General features: G+C 43.0%; 1 protein-coding gene across 1 annotated transcript; it reads left to right on the top strand.

Annotated features, from left to right (window-relative positions):
* The first annotated feature begins 13,940 nt into the window (after positions 1-13,940).
* Positions 13,941-20,753, top strand: LOC115162601 (collagen alpha-1(X) chain). Its single transcript, XM_029714062.1, has 3 exons — positions 13,941-14,093; positions 14,440-14,575; positions 18,329-20,753. Exons 1-3 carry the CDS (start codon positions 14,088-14,090, stop codon positions 20,173-20,175), a joined length of 1,989 nt encoding a protein of 662 aa, XP_029569922.1. The 5' UTR covers positions 13,941-14,087; the 3' UTR covers positions 20,176-20,753.
* Positions 20,754-21,667: the final 914 nt, after the last annotated feature.

Raw genomic sequence — 21,667 nt, 5'->3', positions numbered from 1 at the left:
AGAAATCAATGTATCAATCAAACTTCTATGAATGGTTAAAAATCCTTACAATTGTCACAGGTACACAGTATGAAAGGGTTCAAAGAATAACACATGAAAGTATTATACAACAAATTAACACATTTCGGTAAGACTTGCTATACACTGTCATAACAACCCATAAGTAGTTATAACATCCTTATAATACAGTACTATGAAGCATTATAAGACCGAAGTCCAGAATGTATCAACCCTACTTTGGTGAGCTGACCACCTGCCTTGGCTGCTATGATGTTGAACCCAAAAGCTGCACCCTTGCGAAAGTTTCACATAACATGGTGAATGATAATGTTCACGAACTTGGACAGTGCATCGATGCACTTCTTGAAGAGTAACCACCCGGTGCGACATCGAGAGGAGACCAATGGTGGCAATGAGTGGGAAACAGCACAGTCAGTGTTTTCTCTGATCAAGTGTCAAACTTGTTCGTATAAATACCTGACGTTGTACTGTAAATAAACATGTTGCCAGGCATAGTTATACTTTTGACTCATCTGTCCATGATCATTCAGTTGTTTCCAGGTGCTTTTTGGCAAGCTTTAGTCAACTTTTTGGATGGGATTATGGATTAGGGATGTTTGTCTTTGGGACACTGGAATTTCGCTACCAATCAGTCACATGGTAGTGTGATGGTTTGGGAATGCTTTACTGCCTCAGGACCTAGACGACTTGCCTCAACAGAAGGAACTATGAAATCTGCTCTGAATCAGAGAATTCTACATGAGAATGTCAGGCCATCCGTCTGTGAGCTGAAGCTGAAGCGCAGCTGGTTCATGCAGCAACACGATGATCCAAAACACACAAACAAGTCTACATGAAAATTGTTAAAAAGCAACTCATTTGAAGTATTTGAATGGCCTTGTCAAATTCCAGACCTAATTCCAATTAAGATGTTGTGGCAGGATTTGAAATGAGCAGTTCATGATTGAAAACCCACAAATGTAAGAGTGGGCCAAAATTCCTCCACAGCGATGTGAAAGACTGATCAACAACTACAGGAAGCATTTGGTTGCAGTCATTGCAGTTTAAGGTAGCACAACCAGTTATTGAGTGTAAGGGGGCAATTATTTTTTCACACAGGGGAATTGGGTATTGCATAACTTTGGTAATTACATAAATAAAATAAGTATATGTATTTTTTTGTAAACTCAGGTTCCCTTTATCTAATACAGAGGTTTTGGTTGAAGATCTGATAACGTTCAGTATAAAAACAAATCTAAAATAGAGAAAATCAGAAAGGGTGCAAATTCTTAATGCATCATGACGATGTATTGTAAGGATTTCATAACTACTTATGAGACGTTATGACAGCAACTGTTATAATGTGCTATAAGTGTATCCTATATGTGCATTATATTCGTGTGCCTCATAGAAAGTGTGAGGTTTTCAACACCACAAGAAGTGTCAACTCCCACACAGCCTACAATGGTGAGCCACCAAGTCCTACAAACCACATAGGGTCCAGCCTCTTTCTTAGTACTGTACACTGTCATACACTTTATCCTGACTGGTTTCATATGACAGTGGATCTGTGTACAGTATGAAAGATATGTGGATTGTGTGGGCAAGGTTTATTTTATAGCACCCATAATTTGAGACAGACATGGCTGGTCTCAAATACAACAGCACTTCTCTCTCGATGACTCATTATGGTGCAATGCATAGTCTCAATTCTAGAGAGAAGGGTGAACAGGAGCGGTGACAGTGTCTCATCTAAACTTCCTGTCTGTCCCATCACATACATTTTGAGCTACAGGAAATGGAGAAGTATATCCATTTGAAGCATCAGTGTTTAGATAGTAACGTCAAATCAATTATGGTAAACATAAATGGTACCATATGAATGATACTTAATGATCATTTTTGTACAATTGATGAATAGCAGGCAAAAATGATGTAATAATGAGTTTAATGGAACTGACCCATACTTTTTGGGTAAAGTTAACCTTATAGTACAGAGTTTAGGTCTGTTTCATATTAACTCAAGTAAATAGAATTGCACATGGGTTTGACATCATAGTTAATTCTGCATTGTCTAAAATGGCACTCCAGTCTGCTATGGCATTGGCTTTCACAATGACAGCTGCATGCTGGTGTTCTCTCACACTTTGACAGGTTTGTCAAGTTTTGTGAAATTGCAGAAATTATCCCATGCAGACAGCTAAACCTGCAATTTTCGTAGGCTTTCTGTCTTTGATTATTTATTATCCTTAAATACAGGACTCCACCACCAACACTTATGTGCTGAAAAACCTATTAAGATGGCTTTATTTAACTTTGATACCCTTAAATTATATCACAATAAGCATTCATTTCTGCCTCCCTTTCCATCATTAAGACTGTCTTCTATTTGATTGGGAATTCTTGAAGACAATCCACAGGAGAGTAGATGTCACGCTCGTCATAAAGATTGGACCAAGGCGCAGCGGGAATGTGTATGCTCATCTTCTTTATTTAATGAGAAGAAAACAAAACAAAACACTTAATACAAAAAACAATGACGAGAAACAGTCCTGTAAGGAATAAAACTACACAAGGAACAACTACCCACATAAACCCATGAAAAAACACCCCTACTAAATAGAACCTTCAATTATAGGCAACCAGGAACAGCTGCCTCCAATTGAAGGTCAACCCAATAAACTAAACATAGAAATAGAAAGACTAGAACCAGACAGACTAACATAGAACATAAACCAAAAAACCCAGAAACACATAAAACAAACACCCCCTGCCACGTCCTGACCAAACTACAATAACAAACAACCCCTTTTACTGGTCAGGAAGTGACAGTACCCCCCCAAAGGTGCAGACCCCAGATGCACCTCAAACAAAAAACACAAAAATAAACCCCCCAAAAAAATAATCCCAAACTAAAGGGAGGGAAGGGAGGGTGGCCACCGTCACCGACGGTTCTTGTGCTACACCCCCCCTCCCCCTTCCTCCTACTATGGAGGTGGCTCAGGCTCTGGCCTTAGTCCCCAACCTAACCTGTCCACCCCCGCTGAAGGCTCAGGGCTGATGCGCGTCGCTGGAGACCTCGGACTGGGGGCCAACTCTGGCTGCGCCGGTTCCGGACTGGGGGCCGACTCTGGCTGCGCCGGTTCCGGACTGGGGGCCGACTCTGGCTGCGCCGGTTCTGGACTGGGGCCCGACTCTGCAGGTTCCGGACTGTGGGCCGACTCTGCAGGTTCCGGACTGTGGGCCGACTCTGCAGGTTCCGTACTGTGGGCCGACTCTGCCGGTTCCGGACTGTGGGCCGTCTCTGCCGGTTCCGGACTGTGGGCCATCTCTGCCGGTTCCGGACTGTGGGCCATCTCTGCAGGTTCCGGACTGTGGGCCGTCTCTGCAGGTTCCGGACTGTGGGCCGTCTCTGCAGGTTCCGGACTGTAGGACGTTGCCGGAAGCTCTGGACGGGGAACTGTCGCCCGGAAGCTCTGGACTGGACAGACGCACTACAGGCCTAGTGCGTGGGGCTGGCTTTGGAGGCACCAGACTGGTAACACGCACCTCAAGGCCAGTGCGAGGAGCAGGAGCAGGACGAACTGGACTGGGCTGACACACTGAAGGCCTAGTGCATGGGGCTAGTACTGGAGGTACCAGACTGGAGACACGCACCTCAGGGCTAGTGCGAGGAGCAGGAACTGGATACACCAGGCCATGAACAAGCACTGGAGATCTGGAGCGCACAGCCTGCACAACCCGTCCTGGCTGGGTGGTAACAGTAGCCCTGCACGGGTGGAGTGCTGGCACAGGGCGAACTGGGCTGTGCAGAGGCCTGATGGCTGCCGTGCGTAGAGCAGGCGTAGGGTAGCCTGGGCCTAGGAGACGTACTGGTGGCCAGATGTACTGCGCAGGCATACTCCTACCTGGCTGGATGCCCACTCTAGCACGGCACTTGCGAGGGGCTGGAATTGCTCACACCGGACTGTGCGTGCGCATGGGCGAGATCGTGTGCACTTCCGCATAGACCGGCGCTCTTCTGATCCGCTGCTCCCCATAATAAGCACGGGGAGTTGACTTAGGGCTCACCCTTGGCCCAGCCAAACTACCTGTGTGCCCCCCCCCAAATTTTTTATTGGGGGTGCCTCTCGTGCTTCCGTCGTTGGGCACGCTCTTTATACTGTCGCCGTTCCTCCCTCGCTGTCTCCACCTCTTTCCATGGCAGGGTCTTATCCCTGGCATTACCTCCTCCCATGTCCATCATGTCCTCCACTCCCTTCTTTCCCTGGCCCAGGATCCTTGCTCCTCCTGGGCCCGCTGCTTGGTCCGTTGGTGGTGGGTAGTTCTGTCACGCTCGTCGTAAAGATTGGACCAAGGCGCAGCGGGAATGTGTATGCTCATCTTCTTTATTTAATGAGAAGAAAACCAAACCAAACACTTAATACAAAAAAAACAACGACGAGAAACAGTCCTGTAAGGAACACAACTACACAAGGAACAACTACTACACAAGGAACAACTAGACTAACATAGAACATAAACCAAAAAACCCCGAAACACATAAAATAAACACGCCCTGCCACGTCCTGACCAAACTACAATAACAAACAACCCCTTTTACTGGTCAGGACGTGACAGTAGAATTCAAAAACATAATGGTAATTGTTTTACAAGATCATGAATTGGAAGTAATATTTAATATGGAAAGTGCATTCTTGATTACAATACATTGTCAGGAACACTGTATAAAGAAAATACACTATATATACAAAAGTATGTGGACACCCCTTCAAAATAGTGATTTGGCTATTTCAGCCACACCCGCTGCTGACAGGTGTATGAAATCGAGCACACAGCCATGCAATCTCCATAGACAAACGTTGGCCGTAGAATGGCCTTACTGAAGAGCTCAGTGGCTTTCAACATGGCACCGTCATAGGATGCCACCTTTCCAACGAGTCACTTTGTCAAATTTCTGCCCTGCTAGAACTTCCCCGGTCAACTGTAAGTGCTATTATTGTGACGTGAAAACGTCTAGGAGCAACAACGGCACAGCCGCGAAGTGGTAAGCCACACAGGCTCACAGAACGGGTCTGGCGAGTCCTGAAGCGTGTAGCGCGTAAAAACTGTCTGTCCTCGGTTGCAACACTCATTACTGAGTTCCAAACTGCCTCTGGAAGCAACTTCAGCATAAGAACTGTTCGTTGGGAGCTTAATGGAATGGGTTTCCATGTCCGTGCAGCCACACACAAGCCTAAGACCACCATGCGCAATGCCAAGCGTCAGCGTGGTGTAAAGCTCGCCGCCATTGGACTCTGGAGCAGTGGAAGAGCATTATCTGGAGTGTTGAATCATGCTTCACCATCTGGCAGTCCGACGGACGAATCTGAGTTTGGCAGATGCCGGAAATATTAAGCTACAGCCTTCAATGACATTCTAGATTATTCTGTTTCGAACTTTGTGGCAACAATTTGGCGAAGGCCCGTTCCTGTTTCAGCATAACATTGCCTCCATGCACAAAGTGAGGTCCATACAGAAATGGTTTGTCGAGATCGGTGTGGAAGAACTTGACTGGCCTTCAGAGTTCTGACCTCAACCCCATCGAACACCTTTGGGATGAATTGGAACTCTGACTGTGAGTCAGGCCTGACTAATGCTATTGTGGCTGAATGGAAGTAAGTTCCCGCAGCAATGTTCCAACATCTAGTGGAAAGCCTTCCCAGAAGAGTGTAGGCTATTATAGCAGCAAAGGAGGGACCAACTCCATATTCATACCCATGATTTTGGAATGAGATGTTTGACGAGCAGGTGTCCACATACTTATGGTCATGTGGTGTATCTATAAATGTCATTTCAAACTCAATCACCTTTTATGTTTTTCTTCTGGTAGCAGTAACAAAGGATTTGGTGACCATATAAATAGTAGCATAACCATGTAAGTAAAATCACTATTTCAATAAGAATAACACTTTCAACATAATAATCAAATGGTTCAAGAGCTCACATCTTCTAGTTATTAAATAACACATTACATTTCAATTAATTACCAATTAAAAGACAATGTTTTGTGATAACTAGGAATTTTCTTTCTGGTGTTTTGGTCCCTGTTTTAGCAAGCGCCACTCCTCTGGACCGTTCCCCTTCTGTATCCATTTGGGGATGTTTGTCTTTGGGACCCTGTAATTTCACTACCAATCAGTCACATGGGCCCCCATCAACCCTTCCATTCATAACTCACAAAGGAACTCTTAGTGGTACGTTGAGTTTATTGAAACGTTAAATCCGTAACCTAACCATGATGGGATATCTTTAGCCTTAGCTCACGTGCTGGGTTTGGCCTCCCTTACATCAACTGCCAAATATATTATCCTCCTGGGTCCGGTCAGCAGGAGGAAAAACCAGAAACATCAGTTCTTGAGGCGCACAAAAACATACAAAATGGGAAACCTTTTGTCCAGACACTTATCATCCCACAAGTTGAAACACTGCTAGGAATTCAATGTTAAAAGTGGTCTTAAACCCTCTTACTGTGTGTTACAACTAAAAAGAGACCAAGAATTTCCAATTCATTCCAAAGGTGTTCGATGGGGGTAAGGTCAGGGCTCTGTGCAGGCTAGTCAAGTTCTTCCACACCAATCTCGACAAACCATTTCTGTATGGACCTCACTTTGTGCACGGGGGCATTGTCATGCTGAAACAGGAAAGGGCCTGCCACAAAGTTAGAAGCACTGAATCATCTAGAATGAGTTTAAGATTTCCCTTCACTGAAACTAAGGGGTCTAGTCCGAAACAAGAAAAACAGCCTCAGACCATTATTCCTCCTCCACCAAACTTTACAGTTGGCACTATGCATTGGGGCAGGTTGCGTTCTCCTGGCATACGCCAAACCCAGATTAGTCTGTTGGACTGCCAGATGGTGAAGATTCATCACTCCATAGAACGCGTTTCCACTGCTCAAGAGTCCAATGGCGGCGAGCTTTACACCACTCCAGCCGACGCTTGGCACTGTGCATGGTGATCTTAAGCTTGTGTATGGCTGGTCGGCCATGGAAACCAATTTCATTAAAGCTCCTGACAAACAGTTCTTGTGATGAAGTTGCTTCCAGAGGCCGTTTGGAACTCGGTAGTGAGTGTTGCAACCGAGGAAAGATGATTTTTATGCACTTCAGCACTCGGCGGTCCCGTTCTGTGAGCTTGTGTGGACTACCACTTCGCGGTTGAGTCGTTTTTGCTCCTAGACGTTTCCACTTCACAATAACATAACTTACAGTTGACCATGGGCTGCTCTAGCAGGGCAAAAATTTGACCAACTGACTAGTTGGAAAGGTGGCATCCTGTGACGGTGCCACGTTGAAAGTCACTGAGCTCTTCAGTAAGGCCATTCTACTACTAATGTTTGTCTATGGTGATTGCATGGCTGTGTGTTCGATTTTATACACCTGTCAGAAACGGTTGTGGCTGAAATAGCCAAATCAACTAATTTGAAGCGATGTCTACATACTTTTGTATACAGTTGAAGTCGGAAGTTTACATACACCTTAACCAAATACATTTAAACTCAGTTTTTCACAATTCCTGACATTTAATCCTAGTCTTAGGTCAGTTAGGATCACCACTTTATTTTAAGAATGTGAAATGTCAGAATAATAGTAGAGAGAATTATTTATTTCAGCTTTTATTTCTTTCATAGCATTCCCAGTGGGTCAGAAGTTTACATACACTCAATTAGTATTTGATAGCATTGCCTTTAAATTGTTTAACTTGGGTCAAACGTTTTGGGTAGCCTTCCACAAGCTTCCCACAATAAGTTGGGTAAATTTTGGCCCATTCCTCCTGACAGAGCTGGTGTAACTGAGTCAGGTTTGTAGGCCTCCTTGTTCGCACACACTTTTTCAGTTCTGCCCACAAATTCTCTACAAGATTGAGGTTCGGGCTTTGTGATGCCCTCTCCAATACCAGTACTCTCCAATACCATTTTGACACAACTTTGGAAGTATGCTTGTGTAACCGATGTTAAATGGCTAGTTAGTTAGCGGTGGTGCGCGCTAATAGCGTTTCAATCGGTGACGTCACTCGCTCTGAGACTTGAAGTAGGGTTTCCCCTTGCGTTGCAAGGGCCGTGGCTCTTGTGGCGCCATGGGTAACGATGCTTCGGTGGGTGTCAGTTGTTGATGCGTGCAAGGGTCCCGGGTTGGGGCGAAGAGAGGGACGGAACCTACACTGTTACATTAATGCTGTTGACCCGGCTCATTGGTTGCTGCGGAAAAGGAGGAGGTCAAAGGGGGGGTGAGTGTAACCGATGTGAAATGGCTAGTTAGTTAGCGGTGGTGCGCGCTAATAGCGTTTCAATCGGTGACGTCACTCGCTCTGAGACTTGAAGTAGGGTTTCCCCTTGCGTTGCAAGGGCAGTGGCTTTTGTGGCGCGATGGGTAACGATGCTTCGGTGGGTGTCAGTTGTTGATGTGTGCAAGGGTCCCTGGTTCGAGCCCGGGTTGGGGCGAAGAGAGGGACGGAACCTACACTGTTACACTTGGGGTCATTGTTCATTTGGAAGAACCATTTGCGACTTCCTGACTGATGTCTTGAGATGTTGCTTCAATATATCCACATAATTGCATTGTGAAGTGCACCAGTCCCTCCTGCAGCAAAGCACCCCCACAACATGATGCTGCCACCCCCGTGCCTCACGGTTGGGAGGGTGTTCTTCGGCTTGCAAGCCTCCCCCTTTTTCCTCCAAACATAATGATGGTCATTATGACCAAACAGTTCTATTTCTCCAAAAAGTACGATCTTTATCCCCATGTGCAGTTGCAAACCATAGTCTGGCTTTTTTATGGCAGTTTTGGAGCAGTGGCTTATTCCTTGCTGAGCGGCCTTTCAGGTTATGTCGATATAGGACTCATTTCACTGTGGATATAGATACTTTTGTATCTGTTTCCCCCAGCATCTTCACAAGGTCCTTTGCTGTTGTTCTGGGATTGATTTGCACTTTTCGCACCAAATTACGTTCATCTCTAGGAGACAGAACACATCTCCTTCCTGAGCAGTATGATGGCTGTGTGGTCCCATGGTGTTTATACTTGCGTACTATTGTTTGTACAGATGAACGTGGTACCTTCAGGCGTTGGGAAATTGCTCCCAAGGATGAACCAGACTTGTGGAGGTCTACAAAACATTTTCTGGGGTCTTGGCTGATTTATTTAGATTTTCCCATGATGTCAAGCAAATATATATTTATTTTACCTTTATTTAACTAGGCAAGTCAGTTAAGAACAAATTCTTATTTTCAATGATGGCCTAGTTGGTTAACTGCCTTGTGCAGGGGCAGAACAGATTTTTACCTTGTCAGCTCGGGGACTCGATCTTGCAACCTTTCGGTAACAAGGAATTTTCCAAACTGTTTAAAGGCACATTCAACTTAGTGTATGTAAACTTCTGACCCACTGGAATTGTGATACAGTGAATTATAAGTGAAATAATCTGTCTGTAAACAATTGTTTGAAAAATGACTCGTGTCATGCACAAAGTAGATGTCCTAACCGACTTGCCAAAACTATAGTTTGTTAACAAGAAATTTGTGGAGTGGTTGAAAAACAAGTTTTAATGACTCCAACCTAAGTGTATGTAAACTTCCGACTTCAACTGTATATAGTGTATGTGCAGGAGTAAGAATTACGCATTTTGGGACATTAACATTCTCTTTGTGTCCTCTGGTGTGGCACATTTTTTATATTTTTTGGGGTGGGGAGTGACAGAGTTTAATACTTTATGTTTAAAGTATTTTACAATGCACAGCAATAGACAATATAAAGGCTTTGTCACGGATGTTCATTTCTACAGCACTTACCCTAATCCATAATGGTTATCATGATGGAGGCAATGCTACCACATCATGCCACTGAGTTGAACAGAGGACGAAGGAAGAATAAGTTATACACTGTCATCGTCTTATAATACTGGATTTCACCACCAAGTATAAGGAGATTAAGCCCTTCATAATGCTTTATTGTAGAAAAGGACAAAATTCTATATTGTGCAAACATATAAAGTAACCAAATTACACTGTTAGCTTTAAGGCGCATCATGCACTTAGTTTCCTTTAGATATACAGTAGGAGCATCATACATTTGATTTGTTATGTGTTTGGCTTCTTTGTGGTTAGCACTGTTTAAAATAACAAAAATAAACTAGAATTATCTGAACTTAGAAAAGTATACAATCCTGACTCTATCCTCTCTTGCTCTATCATTTAGCTAAATATGACTAAAGTTGGGATGATCGGTCCTCTTATGTGGGTCATAAACACAGAGTTTGAAATAAAAGTATGGCCAAGGCATATCAGTATAGGTGGCACAGGAATATACTATATACCACCACAGTATTAGGTACAGCAACTGTTTCACAGCACTCTACAACACATAGTAATGAAAACAGCCTTGTTCAAAGGGGGAACATGTATGAACAGAATGAAAAACACGCTTGGAATTTATGATGGGTGCCTGAAAGTGAGTCTTTGGCTAACTGCATAGAATGATCTAATGTCACATTCCTTTTGTTCTAATTCCAATGTCTTAGAAATGAGACATCTTTATACTAGTTAATCTGGGATATTTCAGTGTTTTGCGCTAATATAAAACATGATCTTTCATTTTATAGAGACAACATGCTCAAACAATACTTGTCAACCTCGATTAAATGTTATAACTATCAACTATGCAAGGCAGCACTTTAGAAAATTACAGTTAATTTGGTCTAAATCTAAAATAGGAAAAGTTCAAACAAGTTTCATGTTCTTAGAATGTGTAATTATTTCCTTTGTGGAAGGGGTTTCTCATGTCACGGCTAATATAGAAATCCTCCACAGAATCCTGTTACAGCATACCCCTTCCTCTCACCCCTGTCTTCACCCCTATTTGCCTCTGTGACGCAAATAGACATATAAACCAGTCAGTGCATTGAAAATGCAGGAAATCAACCATAAATGGTACTATGTTCAAAACGTTTTAGGACACAATCTGTATATTAAGTACCCTACACATAATTTATGGCCACTTGTGTGTTATAAAACTATGATTATTTGGGTGTATGCATTTCTTACATAGCGTGGACGAAATTCAGAAATTACATTGAGAGCATCCCAAAGTAAGTGAGACATGGGTCAGGGACCATAATACAGGGGGATATACAGTAGCTAATTGAGGAAATACTACATTGTGTCAGTAGCTATAATTGTAGGGATATGCCTGATGATGTATATTAAGGTAAAAGACTCCCAAAATAACAACAAGCGACCACAGAGGCAAGGCCACTTCACATCCCACAAAGTGAATGGCAGAACCTGCCCCCTGGTGTTCAAGTCTTGATCATCTCAAGAGCACTGGCCAACCACACACTACACTGCATTCACCAGGCAGAGAAAAAACAAGTCCAACACAAATGGCTTTTCCAGTACTTATTTTTAGAGCGTTATTAGCTGTTTCGAGGGTGAAGAACGAACAAAAATACACAAGTTAAGGACTATAAACTGTTAGGCCTAAAATAGTGGATGAAATGAAAGGTTCACTGTGTACGCGACCAAACAGAATCCAGGCTGCTGTGTTCATTTTAGGGTAAAGGGCTAAGTGTGTTTAGCCTTAGGTAGGTGTGCATTTAGGTCCTATTATGACTGTTGTAATATTAGGTCAAGAGAGGAGCCATACCTCTGCTGCCCTTCCAGTGTTTGTTTACTTTATCATAGGACGGGTGGGAGATGTTCAGACAGTAAGTAAAGGTAACAGGCTTGTCAAATACAGACAGGCTGGGGCAGATATATATTGGGGATGTATATCCTATCCTCAATGCCATTTTGCTGAGGCAATGATTCCACTGTGGCGGCGCCAAAAACCTGGGGTTGTTTTTAGATTTGTTTTAGTATCTGGATATGTGCGTAGAGGGTCATTTAATAATGAAACATAAAAAGAAAACATACTCGCAATGTGTTTAGTCTTTGATAGATAAGAATATTTATCATTGATAATCTATATCTGAAATGTATATTTTGTCATCTACATCTATAGCACGTGACTAAGTGATATTTCAATATTTTGTCTGTCCTTAGTACTGCAGATCACAGGATATAATTAAAAGTGTTGCCCTATTCTCCACATACTGAAGTTTCAAATGAAAACATACCCGTCATTCAGGGCAGGTGGGGCTCTGTTTTGAGACCCACATTTTTATTTAAAAAAAAAAAAAATATATATATATATATATATATATATACATAAAAATATACACTACCGTTCAAAAGTTTGGGGTCACTTAGAAATGTCTTTGTTTTTGAAAGAAAAGCAAAAAAAAGTACATTAAATAACATCAAATTGATCAGAAATACAGTGTAGACATTGTTAATGTTGTAAATGATTATTGTAGCTGGAAACAGCTGAATTTTTATGGAATATCTACCTAGACGTACAGAGGCCCATTATCAGCAACAATCGCTCCTGTGTTCCAATGGCACGTCGTGTTAGCTAATCCAAGTTTATACTTTTAAACGGCTAATTGATCATAAGAAAACCCTTTTGCAATTTTGTTAGCACAGCTGAAAACTGTTGTTCTGATTAAATTAGCAATAAAACTGCCTTCTTTAGACTAGTTGAGTATCTGGAGCATCAGCATTTGTGCGTTTGATTACAGGCTCAAAATGGCCAGAAACAAAGCACTTTCTTCTGAAACTCATCAGTCTATTCTTGTTCTGAGAAATGAAGGCTATTCCATGTGAGAAATTGGCAAGATACTGAAGATCTCGTACAACGCTGTGTTCTACTCCCTTCACAGAACAGAGCAAACTGTCTCTAACCAGAATAGAAAGAGGTGTGGGAGGCCCCGGTGCACAACTGAGCAAAAGAACAAGTACATTAGAGTGTCTAGTTTGAGAAACAGAAGCCTCACAAGTCCTCAACTGGCAGCTTCATTAAATAGTACCCGCAAAACACCAGTCTCAACATCAACAGTGAAAAGGCGACTCCGGGATGCTGGCCTTCTAGGCAGAGTTGCAAAGAAACAGCCATATCTTTGTCCAGTGTCTGTGTTCTTTTGCCCATCTTAATATTTTATTTTTATTGGCCAGTCTGAGATATGGCTTTTTCTTTGCAACTGCCTAGAAGGCCAGCATCCCGGAGTCGCCTCTTCACTGTTGACGCGGGTACTATTTAATGAAGCTGCCAGTTGAGGACTTGTGAGGCATCTGTTTCTCAAACTAGACACTCTAATGTACTTGTCCACTTGCTCAGTTGTGCACCGGGGGCTCCAACTGCTCATTGGGGTTTTAGGCTCGGTTTTTGTATAGCACTTTGTGACACATTGGATTGATAATTAGTTCACTCCAGAGTAGAGTGAAATGCCTATTAGTTCACTCCAGTGTATCGTGAATTTCACACAGCCAGTGTAAATGATCTACTCTGTAAAGGGTTACCGAAAAATTGTCTAAATGTAGACATTTGAACAATTTTGAAAGTATGAAATTCACTCTGCTGAGAGTGGATGCATATACACACTGAAAAGTGTTAAAATTAGAACTACAACGAGTTAGTTTAACACTTTTAACACAGATTTAGCTGTTTACTCTTATGGTAATATTGACAGAAAACTGACAAAATCTGGAAGAACATTTACCAGATTTGTTCACCACACATATGGTAGAGGAAAAACGTTACAGGGAAAACCCATATGAACAAGAGCAATAATTAAAATAAATCTTCAAACCAAACAGTAAACTATTTTACATTTTGGTGTCTAAACTTGATTATTTTGCAAGACTAAAATAAGTTCTAATCATGTGTCTAACTATTCAAAGCAAATAGGCATCCTTACAGTATGTGACATGCCTGCATTGGGCAGATCTGTTAGCTAATTACAGTGTAGCTCTGAGAAGGGAGGTACTTGTGTGGTGGGGGCTATTTTTTATGATCCAAGGGGCAGATATGGTATAAATACTCACATCATTGTACTAGGAGGCAGCAAATTCTCCAACGTGCTCCTAACCTAAGGATATACAGCAGCAGTAGGAGGACAGTGGTGCTGAAGATTTCTTACCCCTTTTTTGGAACTCCAACTCACTCAACTGCATGCTGGTATGTGTGTTCTTCCTCTCTATCCTCTTAATCTCTTGGTGCAATGAACAATAGGGCCCTTCTGAGTCTTGACCAAGCAGGATACCAAGCAGGATAGCCAGAGTTCTAGGAGAACAGGCAGAGATCCATGAGGTTGAAACTCAGTATTCAAACGAATTTCCTTGCTATCTATATAATTTGTTGTGCTTTTTGGTGGGGGGGGGGGTGTAATTCAGTTATGTGTGCAGTTCAGAGTTCAGTATATGTGTGCAGAGAGAAAAAAAGAGTGTTACAAAAATGGCCTTGCTTGAGTCATTGCAGCAACTTCAAAATGAAAGCTCAGTACAGTAATTTTTTCCTGTTTCAGAAAATGGAAGTAAGAGTATTGAGCATCCTCCTCCTCCTGGTGGCCTTGACAGCTGTTCATGGTAGTGGTCGATATGTAGTGAAGAAAATAATAAAGGCCTCCCCCCAATACCAGCCCTACTCTGTGAAGAGCCACGGTAAGAACCAACATCCTAGTCTACATTGCCTAGTATGATACAGGTGATGTCTTTGAAATTGCTGTGATACAGTTTCAATGGACAATGTTAGAGTTCAACTATAATCAATGATAAATCTAACATCTTCACACTTTACCACAAATATGCATATATATGTGCACATTTTTCCACTTAACATGTGATTTCCATCTGAGGATGTCCACTTTCAGTTCTTGCACAGGGACACTCAGACATACAGTTGAACTAATAAATTACATTTTATTTTTGTGTCATATTGGCAGTAGACAACCCATCCGTTACGGGATCAATTTACACATAAACACACATTATAATAATTCACAGCGATAGTAACACTTGAATCACATTATCTTGCATACTGTCTGAAGTGAGTACACTGTGTATGCAGTTGTTATTGCTCTCACTCAGGCTAAATAACCCTATTTCTTCAACAGTCATTTTGTTATAATTCTAGAACTGAGCGTTTTAATACCTTCGCGATATCTTCACTTCAATTGAGTTTAAATTGAATTTTTACTGGATTCTCAGTCAATCTCTTGGTGCCTTCATTAGGTCTTAAGAAGTGATTTTAGGATGACCAGTTAGAGCAGTGATTCAGCAGTTGATTGATATTAGGATCCCCAGTTAGATCAGTGACTCAGTTGTAAAGAACTTAGTGGGGAATATAGATGTGCTGATATTTTAGTATTGTTTTTATATTTAACCTTAAAAAAAGACACTTCAGTACAGATAGCTCATTTCAGTCATTTATAAAATGGCAATAAGTTGAGCTGTCTATAAATTATTGTATTGTTATCTTATAGATCTTCTATTGTAATGAATAGCTGACTTTGCCCTACCTAACTGATGGTAACAGTACCGATACTGACTTTTTAGTTAGGTAGGGCAAAGTCAGCTATTCATTACAATAGAAGATCTAGAAGATAACAATTAAATAATTTATAGACAGCTCAACATTACTGGTTTCTTGCTGTAGCAAATGAACATTCAATTGTCATCAACTGTATTTTCATATCATGTAAAATAGTATGTGCCTCTTGTTCATATATGACTTTAACACCGTCAATTACAGTTCAATCACCCAGAAATGTATAGGTGTGCCTTTCAAAAAGTAGAAACATATGTTTTGATGAATCTAAACTAGGCCTCTACATTTGACCAAGGACATGCCGTTTACACCCTGGGTCATGTGACCACAAACAATTAATTAAAAAAAGACTCTTAGAATTCATCATTCTGCTTTACAAATGCTTGTTTTCTCCCCATACTCCAGTTTCTTAAGAATGAAATTTCAGCTTTTTTATGGTGAAATGGCGAAATAAGAACAGATTGAACCCTTGAGAAAATTATTTTGAGCTAATAATTCAGCAGGTTTAAATGTCTATGCAGGTTTGACTTGCACTGTTAATGCTATCATACCCAATGCTTTCGAAGTGGCAATTCCTAAAAAAAAAAAAAAGTACTATTCTAGTTTGCCTTATTAGGCGATTTCCTCCCCCATGCAGGTTTAACATACATGGACAAAAGGGCAATTTCATTGATAAACATTTTGAATAAATGTGCCAAAATTGTTGGAATGACCTTGAGGGAGAGAGTACCCCGACATTTTGCAGTTTATTGGGGGCCATCTCCGAGTAGGAGTGCTGATTCAGGATCAGATCACAATGAATAAGATTATATGGATCATAAATCAAAACTCCTAATTTGAGACACTTGATACATACAGCCCCAGGACTCAGGTTCCCATGTTTCCAGCAAAAGGGGGTGTTAACCAAATGTCAAACCAGAGCGAGGTTAAATTGGGAAACACTACTTACTTCTGTCTAGCTAACTAACTAACTAACCTGCCTACCCAAAACAAAGATGTAGTACACCATTTTGGTAAATGGTCAGGTGGTGAATTGCATTCTGGGAATCCTAGTATAAACAAATAAGGTATCAACCAAATGTACATGAAATTTGAATATGGAAGCAAAACAGAGCAAAAAAAAAAGATTATTACTCTTACAATTGCTGAGTGTAACACAATACTTTACTTATTTTAATAAGTTCTAATCCTCTTCATTTTTCATGTCCATAAATTAAAATGTCCATCCTCCATCACTCAAACAAGTAGGAGGTCCTGGAGTGCCAGGCCATGCCAGGCCCACCCAATTAGATTGAGCAAATACAAAACAAGAATACATTATTATGAAAACAATACTCCTCATCCAAATCAAATCAAATGTATTTATATAGCCCTTCTTACATCAGCTGATATCTCAAAGTGCTGTACAGAAACCCAGCCTAAAACCCCAAACAGCAAGCAATGCAGGTGTAGAAGCACAGTGGCTAGGAAAAACTCCCTAGAAAGGCCAAAATCTAGGAAGAAACCTAGAGAGGAACCAGGCTATGAGGGGTGGCCAGTCCTCTTCTGGCTGTGCCGGGTGGAGATTATAACAGCACATGGCCAAGATGTTCAAATGTTCATAAATGACCAGCATGGTCAAATAATAATAATCATAGTAGTTGTCGAGGGTGCAACAAGTCAGTAACACAAGAGTAAGTGTCAGTTGGCTTTTTCATAGCCGATCTTTGAGAGTATCTCTACCGCTCCTGCTGTCTCTAGAGAGTTGAAAACAGCAGGTCTGGGACAGGTAGCACGTCTGGTGAACAGGTCAGGGTTCCAGCAGGTCTGGGACAGCAGGTCTGGGACAGGTAGCATGTCCGGTGAACAGGTCAGGGTTCCATAGCCGCAGGCAGAACAGTTGGAACTGGAGCAGCAGCACGGCCAGGTGAACTGGGGACAGCAAGGAGTCATCAAGCCAGGTAGTCCTGAGGCATGGTCCTAGGGTTCAGGTCCTCCGAGAGAGAGAAAGAGAGAATTAGAGAGAGCATATTTAAATTCACACAGGACACCGGAAAAGACAAGAGAAATACTCCAGATGTGACAGACTGACCCTAGCCCCCCGACACAAGCTACTGCAGCATAAATACTGGAGGCTGAGACAGGAGGGATCAGGAGACACTGATCCCTCCACCAATGTATTTCTGGCTATGCCCCTGCTGTACAAAAACCAAAAGTGCCCCCATTTGTTGTCTGGGGTGGTCTAGCAGTCTAATCGGCTGCCTTTGATCATATGTACTGTGCAGCTGTGAGCATGGGTTCGAATCCGACTCAGTGCTCTAGCACCCTCTCTCCTGCTTTCTTCCATCTCTACACGTCTATAGCTACACCCTATCCAATAAAACACAACAAATAGGATAAGGTGCCCCACTTGTTTGTAAATGAGTGTTATTATTAGTATTATCTTAGTATTCTTTTTTATTACATTCTGGCACCTAAATGTGCTCATAGTACCTTGAGGTGCCCACATAGGGTATTGGAAGTCAAAGAATTGTGCTTTTAAAGTGCACTACATTTCTGCCTCCCAATTCTATAAACTTCTGAACAAGTATGTGTACTTATCTATACTTAATGGATTTAAAAGGAAAAAAATATAAATATGCTTACACCTTTCCAATGCTTTAAAATATGTATGGAGGAGTGGACAAGTGCACACTTCAGGAGTGGCACACCAATCTCAGCTCCTAGTCTTAAATTAAAATAATAATAATTGGAGAATGATCGACAATAGTAGCTGACTTAATTATAATTCTATAATTAGGTAGAGACAATTGCCAATAACACATTTACTACAAGAGGATCACTTGTCATCTGTTGTATTAATAAGGTGACTTGTTATTTCCCCACAGTGGTGTCAGTGGCAGGACAGCCCGGTACCCCAGGTGAGCCCGGCCCAGAGGGCCCCCCTGGCCCACCTGGCCCTGCAGGGGAAAGCGCTGTGGGACAGCCCGGACCAGAGGGCCCTGCTGGACCACCCGGACCTGCTGGCTATTCCGCACCTGCCAAACCTGGCTCCCCAGGTGGTCCTGGTAAGCCTGGTGTTCCTGGTGCAGCTGGCGAGAAAGGAAAGGTGGGGGCAGCTGGACTTCAGGGTCCCAGGGGCATGCCTGGACCTGCTGGAAGCCCCGGACCTTCTGGGATCTCTTCCACTGGCATACCTGGACCTCACGGTCTGCCCGGAGCAATGGGACCAAGGGGGGAAACAGGTCTTAAGGGACATCCAGGTGTGCCTGGTTTGTCAGGAGCTAAAGGGGACAGAGGAGTGGGTATCCCAGGGGCACAAGGTGAGACAGGGGCTGTGGGACCTATGGGACCAGCTGGGCAGCCTGGAGCAGTCGGTGTTGGAAAGCTAGGCAAGCCAGGATTCCCAGGTGAGGCAGGAAAGTCAGGTAGCCCAGGTAGGGATGGGGCCGCTGGTCCCATTGGATTGCCAGGTGCTAAGGGCCACACTGGGGGTCCTGGTGTAGGTCAGCCCGGAAAACCAGGTGATAATGGGGCTCCAGGTATGCCTGGTTCATCTGGTCCTAAAGGTCATCAGGGAGCAACTGGAGCAACTGGTGCTCCTGGTATCCCTGGATATGGAAAGCCAGGAGCAAATGGACAGAAAGGTGAAAGGGGAGTTGTAGGAAGCTCAGGTACAACAGGTCAGAAGGGTGAGCCAGGAGCACATGGATTCACTGGAGCTACTGGTGCTACTGGGCCCATGGGTCCTGCCAGTCGTCAGGGTGCAAGAGGCTTCCAGGGAGATACTGGGGCAATGGGACCCAAAGGTGACACAGGTGCAATGGGACCCCAGGGACCAAAGGGATATAAGGGAGATCAGGGAGCACAAGGTTTCCAGGGCAAGCAAGGTTATACTGGGGAAACAGGGCCAACTGGTGCCAGGGGAGCCACTGGAGCTCCAGGTAACAAAGGTGACACTGGCCACACAGGTACAACTGGTGATTCAGGTGTCCCAGGACCTGCCGGGCCCAAAGGTTTCCCAGGGCGCAATGGTGAGGCAGGGGAGGCTGGAGCTGCCGGCGCCCCAGGTACCAGAGGCCCGGTTGGGCCTGCTGGTCCCGCAGGTACACCTGGTCTTAAAGGACACCCAGGTCTCCCTGGCACACCTGGCCCAGCTGGACTGGCCGTTAAGGCAATCCCCGGCCCTCAGGGTCCCCCTGGGCCCCCTGGTAGTGATGGTCAGGATGGTGGCCAAGGCCCTGCTGGACCTCCCGGCCCACCTGGTCCTCCTAGCGAGGTAATTTTTGAGAAGAGCATAGGCATGGGTGAGGTTATGGTGCCTACTCTTGTCAAGGCCCCAATGTCTGCTTTCTCTGTTTCCCTGACTAGTCCTTATCCTCCATCTGGGGAACCCATTAAGTTTGACAATGAGGTGTACAATGCAGAGAATCACTATGACACTACCACTGGGAAGTTCACTTGCCAGGTCCCTGGAGTCTACTACTTCTCATACACCGTTCACGTGAATGGGGCTCATGCTCTGGTGGCTCTGTACAAGAACGTCAAGCCAGTCATGTTCAGCTATGATGAGTACAACAAGGGCTTCTTGGACCAGATGTCCGGTAGCACTGTCCTTATGCTTGATGTGAATGACACAGTCTACCTTCAGATTCCCGATGATGAGGCCAATGGCGTCTTTGCCGCTGAGAACGTCCACTGCTCTTTCTCTGGGTTCCTTATCGCTTCAACGTGATACGATCTCACCCAATAACCACACAACAAAATCCGCAAGCTATTTATCAAACAAGTTACCTCCCTGTCTTTACCAACCAGGCAGTTCTCTCTTTTTTGAGGAATAGAAGCATCTCAAATTGAAAATACAAGAAGTGGGTGCTAAGAGGAAGGAAATAAATGATCTAACAAGTTATCAGGGATGGTGGAGGCAATCAACAAAGTTATCAATGATTCAGAGTTTTATTTTGTGAGTGGAGGCAACGTGAAATTGAGGTGTTATGGATTTGTTGTGTCCTGAAATTTTCTTATTTCACATTTTTTTCTTTTTTTACTGATTACAGCAAGTGATTCTTGTTTTTGTACAACCTTTTTTTGGTGACCAATCAGATGCATTAATTACTTTCTGTGCACCATGTTGTACCTGACTTCCTTGTATGTGACTTGAATATTGTGAAATGGCAATGGTCAAATTGACCATAAGAAATAAAACAAGATATAACACACCACAAAATACTGACGTAAATTGTTTACCAACAACATTGTTATATCTCCAAAGATTCATGTCATATAAAGCAAAATGACCAAAATAAATGTCTTAAAAAAAAATGTGTGAGTGTGACTTTCAAACAATGCAAAGGCCATTAAAATGCACACATAATACTGATGATGTTCTTGTCACATAGATGTCACAACATTTAAGAAAAGCCAGGCAGTTAGTTAGTTTACATAAAGGGATAGTGCAAGATTTTTCTACACAGCATCAGATGAACTCATGGATACCTTTTTACGTCTCTGCGTGCATTTTGAAGGAAGTTGCTAACTAGTGTTAGTGCGATTGCTAACTAGTGTCAGTGCAATGACTGAAAGTCTATGGGATCTGCTAACATGCTATAACTTATGTGGCAGTGTCGTCTCTCTCTCTCTTTTTCACAAAGCTCCATTTTCAGACCACAACTTTAGCTTGGCTTGTGGGGGCGTAGCAAATTGATGAGGAAGTGGGGGGGGGGGGGGGCATTGCACATGCAAATTAGGTGCATAGGAGAACCAATCAAATATTCGGTCAAAGTCACTCAAATCTTTTGCTAATTTCTCTTTTTACAAGTCCGATATAGCAGACCAGTGAGTCACAGTGGGTTGCATGTCAGCCAGGCTAAGCTGACACGTTCTAACTGAGCGAGACCGCAAAGCGGAAAAACCGGCTCGCCCAGCTTTGCTTAGGTCATTATAATTGAAAACAATGCATTGTAAAAAAAAATCACACACGCGCCTCACACACTAGCTTTTGTTGAGTTTAGTTCATAACTGTATTGACAAGCCAATGGCTGATGTGTCTTTGGTAAATTCAACCAATTTAAATGAAGTATTTGGTGCTGGGAAATTGGATGTAGCAAGGGTTGTGCCTGCATATGACACATTGTGATATTTTAAGGGAAGTCCAAGATCAAGGCTTAACCTTTTCTGTGCAGCGCACCACATGGTTTACAACTCAAGATCGATTATGGAAGGAACTA

The sequence above is a fragment of the Salmo trutta genome, chromosome 25, assembly GCF_901001165.1.
Source record: "Salmo trutta chromosome 25, fSalTru1.1, whole genome shotgun sequence".
NCBI classification, from domain to species: Eukaryota; Metazoa; Chordata; class Actinopteri; order Salmoniformes; family Salmonidae; genus Salmo; species Salmo trutta.
Note: the sequence above shows the minus strand (reverse complement) of the source record. Positions and strands in the feature narration are given on the sequence as shown.

Excerpts from the sequence above, each read along its gene's own strand:
- LOC115162601 (XM_029714062.1), top strand. Across the intron at positions 14,576-18,328 it reads CTACTCTGTGAAGAGCCACG|TGGTGTCAGTGGCAGGACAG; the intron begins GTAAGAACCAAC and ends ATTTCCCCACAG.